Here is a 9,304-nt window from a genome sequence, read left to right as displayed (position 1 = left end):
ACCCACACAGCCCAGTAAACCCGATTATCCTTCTGGTCCCTTTCCTTCTCCTGGCAGAAGGCAGGGCCCCTCTATTGGTCCTTGTCAGAGCATTCAGTGTCAGATATCTTTTTTGTTCCACCAGCGGCCTTCTTGTTGTCAAGGAAGTGGAGTTCAGCCTTCTTGTGTTTTGGAGATTGCAATTGTTTTTCCACAAAATTCGCATCAACTACAAAGACAAGTTTTTTATTGGCTTCCTTCTGCTTCAGTTCTTTCACTCTAGCCTGAAGTTTGGAAGTGGGTTGTCTATCCCATTTCTTCATGTTCTCTCCCTGTTTGCACAGGTAGGACCACAGCTGATTACGTGATTCGCCTTTAGGGTCCTTCCTTCTGTGTGTAGGGGGAGGAGTTGTTGACCGAGATCTGGACCAAGATCGAGATTGAGGTCGAGCTCGTGGTCTAGATCGCTTTACTTGTGTGTCTCTGTAGTCTTGGGAAACTCTGTCATCTCTGTCTTCGTAGTCATCCTCATAATTGGAATATTCATAATCTCCTTCCATTCTTCCCTTAGAGCGGATGGGTTTACGTCGGACATCAGACAGATCTTCGAAATTTTCCACTATGCTCTGTATCCATTGACACATTGTTTCTACATCTGGTTCATCTAACTTTGGATGGAATGCTGAAATTAGGCAGTTGATGTATTGAGCAGGGGCACCTTTAATTACTTTTCTCCACATTGGATTGGTACATGGGAGACTCGCAGGGTCTAAGATATCATAATAGTCCGGATTACTAAAGATGAGTTCAAGCATGGCCAGTTCCCGTAGATATTGAATACCTTCTTCTGCAGTTGTCCATTTTCCTGGAGAACTTGTTAAGTACTCTTTAAATGGATATCTCTCTCTCACAGCATTAAGGATCCTAAGCCAGAGACTATGACTATATGGTTCTCGTGCAATTCCTTGTTCAATCTCACGGTCTCGAGCCAGGGATCCCAACTGCTGTGCTTCGTGACCTTCCAGCATGTGGCTTCTAGCTCCATTATCCCAACATCTTACCAGCCAGGTTAGAATCCGCTCACCAGGCCGGCGACTATAATCTTTTCTCAAATCCCGGAGCTCTGCTGGGGTCAATGATCGTAATACTTCCGATGTTCTCACGACTCCCGCTTCTGGATGGACATCCCTCCTATCCATTTCCACTTCTCTTTTGATGTATCTGTGTGGAACTGTTTCCACTCTGCCTCTCTCACGTGGAGGTGGAAACGGAACATGCCTCGGGGATGGGCTTCTGTGTTGTGGAGGTTGAGGCGGGGGCTGTGTCTGCTGCAGGGATGGTTTTCTGGCTTGTGGAGATGGGGACCGAGCACGGTGCCTGGATGGGCTTCTCGCGGGTGGAGGTAACGAGTAGTCCTCTGGACCCTGGGATGAGGATTTCAGATAGTCCTCCATCTCTTCTGTGGAACAGTCAAGAAGAGTGTATTCAGGTGTCAACACTCTCCTTGGCTTTTGTGTTCCATCAGGCATCTGAGCTGCTGCCCCTTCTTCCTTCGGACGCGTCACCCTCTCTTTTGGACGTGCCCCTAATTCCTTGGGACGTGCTCCTTCTCTCACAGCTAGTTCTTCTTCTTCTTCAGTTACACGCCTCAGTCGTGGGGCTAGGCTTGTGGACCCTGCATCATCCCTTATCCACATCTTCTTTTTTGTTATGGGGGCAATAGTGATTTCAGGATCTTTGGTGTGGGCCCCAGTCTTGGTCATAGAAGTGGCTGGAGTTCCCATGTTAATAAAGTCCATAATTGGAACTCCAGTGTCAGCAGGTTTGGTCCAAGCTGTGCTGGCTTCAAGTGGCATCTGGACTCTGGTCTTGGTGGACTCCATTCTGACTGGCATAGTTTGTGTCCCTGTCTCCGCCTTAGCCTTCTGAACATGATCTACAGCGGCTCGATAAGCACTAGCCAGGCCCCAGCATAGAGCAGAGATTTGGGTATTTGGATCCTTATATGTAAGACAACCTTCCATTAAACGATGGGTTATCTCATTAGGATCAAAGGCCTGTGCTGCCGTGAAGTCCCAAGTAATGGGAGGTGCCAAGCGCCCGATCCATTTACCAAACTCTTCCCATGCTCCTTGCCAACCAGGAACTGCCCTTTCCAAGCCCCTTTCCAAAGCTCCAGCTAACCCCTTTGAGGTACGGCCTTTCCTACAACAAGGGAACCAGCGTAACACAATCCTTCCAATTTTAAATAGCATGTTCATCACATTCATCATAAACCAAATTGTTGCCACACAATTTAGATAATCATTGGAGGCAACAGTCAGTTTGGGAATTTCTAGGATCCAGCGTTTAACATCAAGATAGGAAGAATACCTTTCCCAGATGTCTCGCCAATTGAACACTGTTGGATTTGGATTGTCCCACATGTAGTAGCCTAAAACAGGTGCAAAAGCTGCCAAAAGTACATTAAAAATTAAGAAAGTGGCCATTATTTATATAGTTGTCCTCAATGTTCTTAAACAAGAGGTATATTTATATAAACAAATCCCTCTTGGCTGCGATCCCGGTACTGTTCCCAAACAAAGTCAATGTTTGGCAGAACTTGGCCACCTGCCCAGAAATTGTTACCAAAACAACCTCCTGGTTATCTCGGTGGAACCTCCAAAAATGTCCCAGGTTGGACTTGGCTCCCAGCCAAGTGCCTGGACCTCAGGGACAAAGCCTTCCCCCTCCCTCTCACTCTCGTGTAATTGACCGAAAAGATCACGAAAAAGAAAATCAAAAGAACCCAAACCGAACTGAATTTTAAGTGGAAGATTTATATATATATATATATATATATACAAAGAAAATTATATACAGGGAACCCCCCAAAGGGGAAAAGGGAAGGGAAAGGGAAAAGGGAAAAGGAATTAAAAGGGATATAATGCAAATACTTCCCTCCAGAGATAGCGAACCACACCACACAACCGCCGGCACTCTCTGCCTCTCAAGGCCAACCAGATGCGCTAGGCCTCACTCCCTCGCCCGGGCAGAGCGACAGCAAAGCTACCTTCGCCTTCGGTCCACCGGAAGAAAGAGAGAGAGAGTTTCCTCTCTCTTCTTATTTATACTCTTGCTTACGTAAAAATCGTATGGAATACTGGGAACATGGCCTTGGTTCCTTGGTTACAACCTGGTCACCAAGGAAGGCCTAGTCTTAAAACTACTACATTCTCCACCCTTTATTCCATACTATTTTTACGTAACACTTATATGTCATGTATTTGCTTATATCCTGCGCATATATACACATATTTATATATATATATAGTCCTTTGGAGTAGTTGTCTTGTGGTGGAAGATCGGCATCCATCATCAACAGTAGTTCAGTTCAGATCCTTGGCACTTTGGTTACAATCACAGTTCAGGTTTAGGACTGGTTCACTGTCTCATCGTCAGATACCGGTATCAGCTTTGGTCAGGTCTCTCTTATTTGGTGACTGGTCTTCTGTAAAACAATTTAAAGTACAAAGTTAGTTTTTCCCCAAGGATAAATTTTCTTGAGGCACACACTGTATCTTTCCATCCTTCCTCATCACCCACCAGGTGTACCCTGGCCCTTGAGTAAAAACAACTCCACGAATGGGTTTGTCCTCGCCCGAGGTAGGGGTAACTCAAACAGTTTTACCCAACATACCTCTCAGGTGAATCACTGGAACTTTGTCTCCATTTACAGTGTGGAGGGATTCTGCTTGGGCAGGGCCAGCTCGATTGACAGAGCCTCTAGTATTTACCAACCAGGTGGCCTTGGCTAGGTGCTTATTTCAGTTCTTAAATTTTCCTTTACATAGTGTTTTTAAAGTTGTTTTTAACAGTCCATTATACTTTTCAATTTTTCCAGCAGCAGGTGTATGATATGGAATGTGATAGACCCATTCAATACCATGCTCCCGTGCCCACGTGGCTACTAGATTATTCTTGAAATGAGTCCCATTATCTGACTCAATTCGCTCTGGAGTGCCATGTCTCCATAAGACCTGCTTTTCAAGACCCAGAATGGTATTCCGGGCTGTTGCATGGGGTACTGAATATGTCTCCAACCATCCAGTGGTTGCTTCCATCATGGTAAGCACATAATGCTTACCCTGGCGGGTCTGTGGCAATGTGATATAATTGACCTGCCATGCTTCTCCGTATCTATACTTGTCCCAGCGTTCACCATACCATAGGGGCTTCAATCTTCTTGCCTGCTTGATAGCAGCACAGGTTTCACAGTCATGGATAACCTGGGAAATAGTGTCTATGGTTAAATCCACCCCTCCGTCTTGTGCCCATCGGTAGGTGGCATCTCGGCCCTGATGACCTGAAGCATCATGGGCCCATCTGGTTAGGAACAACTCTCCTTTATGTTGTCAGTCCAGGTTTATTTGTGACACTTCAATTTGTGCAGCTCTGTCCACTTGTCTGTTGTTATGATGTTCTTCGTTGGTTCGACTCTTAGGTACATGGGTATCTACATGGCAGACTTTCACATTTAGTTTCTTTACTCTAGAAGCAATGTCCTGCCACAAATCAGCAGCCCATATAGGTCTTCCTCTACGCTTCCAACTCATGTTTTTCTATCGCTCTAGGCATCCCCATAGGGCATTGGCTATCATCCATGAGTCGGTATAGAGGTAGAGCCTTGGCCATCCTTCTCTCTCTGCGATGTCTAGGGCCAATTGGATGGCTCTGAGTTCTGCAAACTGACTCGATTCGCCTTTACCTTCAGTGGCCTCCACGACTTGTCGGGTGGGACTCCAAACAGCTGCTTTCCACTTTCGGTTCCCTCCTATAATACGGTAAGAACCGTCAGTGAAAAGAGCATAACGCGTCTCTTCATCCAGCAGTTGATTATATGGCGGAGCTTCTTCAGCTCGACTCACTGGTTCTTCTTCTTCTTCATCTGCCAGACTGAAGTTTCCACCTTCGGGCCAATTAGTTATGATTTCCAAAATTTCGGGGTGATTCGAGTTTCCAATTTGGACACGTTGCGTAATCAAAGCAATCCACTTGCTCCATGTGGCATTGTTAGCATGATGCGTAGGAGGCACTTTCCCTTTGAACATCCAACTCAGCACCGGTAGTCGGGGTGCCAGGAAGAGCTGTGCTTCAGTGCCAATCACTTCAGAAGCTGCTTGTATGCCTTCATATGCCGCTAGTATTTCCTTCTTCATAGGGGTGTAGTTGGCTTCAGATTCTCTGTAATTTCGACTCCAGAAGCCAAGTGGTCGCCCTCGTGTTTCACCAGGCACCTTTTGCCAGAGGCTCCAGGAGGGACCGTTATCTCCACATGCAGTGTAAAGTACATTCTTTACATCTGGCCCCATCCTAACTGGTCCAAGAGCCACGGCATGTGTAATCTTTTGTTTGATCTGCCTGAAAGCCTGCTGTTGTTCAGCAGGAATCATTCTTTTTACGGGTCACAAAATAAAGAGGGTTCACAATTTGACTGTACTCTGGGATGTGCATCCTCCAGAAGCCTATGGCTCCCAGAAAAGTTTGGGTTTCCTTTTTATTTGTCGGTGGAGCCATTGTTACAATTTTATTGATGACATCGGTTGGAATCTGGCGCCTTCCATCTTGCCATTTCACCCCTAAGAACTGGATCTCTCTGGCAGGCCCCTTGACCTTGTTCTTCTTAATGGTAAAACCGGCTTTGAGGAGAATCTGGATAATCTTCTCTCCTTTGTCGAAAACTTCCTTTGCTGTGTTCCCCCATACAATGATGTCGTCAATGTATTGTATGTGTTCTGGGGCCTCACCCTTCTCCAGTACAGCTTGAATCAACCCATGACAGATGGTGGGACTGTGTTTCCACCCCTGGGGCAGTCGATTCCAGGTGTATTGCACGCCCCTCCACGTGAAAGCAAACTGTGGCCTGCACTCTTCTGCCAAGGGAATGGAGAAAAAGGCATTTGCTATGTTAATGGTAGCATACTACTTTGCTGTCTTGGACTCCAGCTCATATTGGAGTTTCAACATGTCTGGCACAGCAGCACTCAATGGCGGTGTGACTTCATTCAAACCACGATAGTCCACTGTCAATCTCCATTTGCCATCGGATTTACGTACAGGCCAAATGGGGCTGTTGAAGGGTGAGTGAGTCTTACTGACTATCCCTTGACTCTCCAACTTCCTAATCATCTTATGAATAGGGATCACAATATCTCGATTGGTTCGGTATTGTCGCCTATGCACTGTTGAAGTGGCTATTGGCACTTGTTGATCATCGACTTGCAGGAATCCTACAACAGAAGGATCTTCTGAGAGACCAGGCAGGGCAGACAATTGCTTGGATTTCTCCTCAGTCACCATGGCTACACCGAAAGCCCATCGGTACCCCTTCGGGTCTTTGAAGTATCCTCTTCTCAGGTAATCAATACCAATGATACAGGGGGTTTCTGGCCCTGTCACAATGGGATGCTTTTCCCATTGGTCTCCAGTCAAGCTTACTTCGGTCTCTACCACTGACAACTCTTGCGACCCTCCTGTCACTCCAGAAATAGACACAGTCTCCATAGTCTTGTGTTCAGACGGCATTAATGTACACTGGGCACCGATATCTATCAAAGCCCGGTATCTCTGTGGATCCGATGTGCCAGGCCATCGAACCCACACAGCCCAGTAAACCCGATTATCCTTCTGGTCCCTTTCCTTCTCCTGGCAGAAGGCAGGGCCCCTCTATTGGTCCTTGTCAGAGCATTCAGTGTCAGATATCCTCTTTGCTCCACCAGTGGTCTTCTTGTCAGAAAAGTGGACTTCAACCTTCTTGTGTTTTGGAGATCGCAATTGCTTTTCCACAAAATCCGCATCAACTACAAAGACAAGTTTTTTATTGGCTTCCTTCTGCTTCAGTTCTTTCACTCTAGCCTGAAGTTTGGAAGTGGGTTGTCCATCCTATTTCTTCATGTTCTCTCCCTGTTTGCACAGGTAGGACCACAGCTGATTACGTGATTCGCGTTTAGGGCCCTTCCTTCTGTGTGTAGGGGGAGGAGTTGTTGACCGAGATCTGGACCAAGATCGAGATTGAGGTCGAGCTCGTGGTCTAGATCACTTTACTGGTGTGTCTCTGTAGTCTCGGGAAACGTTGTCATCTCTGTCTTCGTAGTCATCTTCATAATTGGAATATTCATAATCTCCTTCCATTTTTCCCTTAGAGCGGATGGGTTGACGTCGAACATTGGACAGATCTTCGAAATTCTCCGCTATGCTCTGTATCCATTGACACATTGTTTCTACATCTGGTTCATCTAACTTTGGATGGAATGCTGAAATTAGGCAGTTGATGTATTGTGCAGGGGCACCTTTAATTACTTTTCTCCACATTGGATTGGTACATGGGAGACTCGCAGGGTCTAAGATATCATAATAATCCGGATTACTAAAGATGAGTTCAAGCATGGCCAGTTCCCGTAGATATTGAATACCTTCTTCTGCAGTTGTCCATTTTCCTGGAGAACTTGTTAAGTACTCTTTAAATGGATATCTCTCTCTCACAGCATTAAGGATCCTAAGCCAGAGACTATGACTATATGGCTCTCGTGCAATTCCTTGTTCAATCTCACGGTCTCGAGCCAGGGATCCCAACTGCTGTGCTGCGTGACCTTCCAGCATGTGGCTTCTAGCTCCATTATCCCAGCATCTTACCAGCCAGGTTAGAATCCGCTCACCAGGCCGGCGACTATAATCTTTTCTCAAATCCCGGAGCTCTGCTGGCGTCAATGATCGTAATACTTCTGATGTTCTCACAACTCCCGCTTCTGGATGGACATCCCTCCTATCCATTTCCACTTCTCTTTTGACGTATCTGTGTGGAACTGTTTCCACTCTGCCTCTCTCACGTGGAGGTGGAAACGGAACATGCCTCGGGGATGGGCTTCTGTGTTGTGGAGGTTGAGGTGGGGGCTGTGTCTGCTGCAGGGATGGTTTTCTGGCTTGTGGAGATGGGGACCGAGCACGGTGCCTGGATGGGCTTCTCGCGGGTGGAGGTAACGAGTAGTCCTCTGGACCCTGGGATGAGGATTTCAGATAGTTCTCCATCTCTTCTGTGGAACAGTCAAGAAGAGTGTATTCAGGTGTCAACACTCTCCTTGGCTTTTGTGTTCCATCAGGCATCTGAGCTGCTGCCCCTTCTTCCTTCGGTCACATCTCCCTCTCTTTTGGACGCGCCCCTAATTCCTTGGGACGTGCTCCTTCTCTCACAGCTAGTTCTTCTTCTTCTTCAGTTACACGCCTCAGTCGTGGGGCTAGGCTTGTGGACCCTGCATCATCCCTTATCCACATCTTCTTTTTTGTTATGGGGGCAATAGTGATTTCAGGATCTTTGGTGTGGGCCCCAGTCTTGGTCATAGAAGTGGCTGGAGTTCCCATGTTAATAAAGTCCATAATTGGAACTCCAGTGTCAGCAGGTTTGGTCTAAACTGTGCTGGCTTCAAGAGGCATCTGGACTCTGGTCTTGGTGGACTCCATTCTGACTGGCATAGTTTGTGTCCCTGTCTCCACCTTAGCCTTTTGAACATGATCTACAGTGGCTCGATAAGTACTAGCCAGGCCCCAGCATAGAGCAGAGATTTGGGTATTTGGATCCTTATATGTAAGACAACCTTCCATTAAACGATGGGTTATCTCATTAGGATCAAAGGCCTGTGCTGCCGTCAAGTCCCAAGTAATGGGAGGTGCCAAGCGCCCGATCCATTTACCAAACTCTTCCCATGCTCCTTTCCAACCAGGAACTGCCCTTTTCAAGCCCCTTTCCAAAGCTCCAGCTAACCCCTTTGAGGTACGGCCTTTCCTACAACAAGGGAACCAGTGTAACACAATCCTTCCAATTTTAAATAGCATGTTCATCACATTCATCATAAACCAAATTGTTGCTACACAATTTAGATAATCATTGGAGGCAACAGTCAGTTTGGGAATTTCTAGGATCCAGCGTTTAACATCAAGATAGGAAGAATACCTTTCCCAGATGTCTCGCCAATTGAACACTGTTGGATTTGGATTGTCCCACATGTAGTAACCTAAAACAGGTGCAAAAGCTGCCAAAAGTACATTAAAAATTAAGAAAGTGGCTATTATTTATATAGTTGTCCTCAATGTTCTTATACAAGAGGTATATTTATATAAACAAATCCCTCTTGGCTGCGATCCCGGTACTGTTCCCAAACAAAGTCAATGTTTGGCAGAACTTGGCCACCTGCCCAGAAATTGTTACCAAAACAACCTCCTGGTTATCTCGGTGGAACCTCCAAAAATGTCCCAGGTTGGACTTGGCTCCCAGCCAAGTGCCCGCACCTCAGGG

General features: G+C 46.5%; 1 protein-coding gene across 1 annotated transcript; it reads right to left on the bottom strand.

Annotated features, from left to right (window-relative positions):
- Positions 1–354: 354 nt before the first annotated feature.
- On the bottom strand, positions 355–9,304 carry LOC126637600 (uncharacterized). Its single transcript, XM_050310973.1, has 3 exons — positions 8,679–9,304; positions 453–2,068; positions 355–402 (listed from the first exon to the last, which is right to left on the bottom strand). Exons 1-3 carry the CDS (start codon positions 9,013–9,015, stop codon positions 355–357), a joined length of 2,001 nt encoding a protein of 666 aa, XP_050166930.1. The 5' UTR covers positions 9,016–9,304.

Source organism: Myiozetetes cayanensis, unplaced genomic scaffold, assembly GCF_022539395.1.
Source record: "Myiozetetes cayanensis isolate MyiCay16 unplaced genomic scaffold, myiCay2020 scf151, whole genome shotgun sequence".
Taxonomy (NCBI): domain Eukaryota; kingdom Metazoa; phylum Chordata; class Aves; order Passeriformes; family Tyrannidae; genus Myiozetetes; species Myiozetetes cayanensis.
The sequence above is the reverse complement of the archived record's forward strand: the minus strand, read 5'-3'. Positions and strand labels throughout refer to the sequence as shown.

What these genes read in the sequence shown, in the direction of transcription:
- LOC126637600 (XM_050310973.1), bottom strand. Translation starts at nt 9,015, where the DNA reads ATGTGGGACAATCCAAATCCAACAGTGTTCAATTGGCGAGACATCTGG. An exon ending in ATGGATCGGGCGCTTGGCAC is followed by an intron (nt 2,069 to 8,678) that starts CTCCCATTACTT and finishes GGCGCTTGGCAC; the next exon opens with CTCCCATTACTTGGGACTTC. An exon ending in AAGACTACAGAGACACACAA is followed by an intron (nt 403 to 452) that starts GTAAAGCGATCT and finishes ATCTTGGTCCAG; the next exon opens with ATCTCGGTCAACAACTCCTC.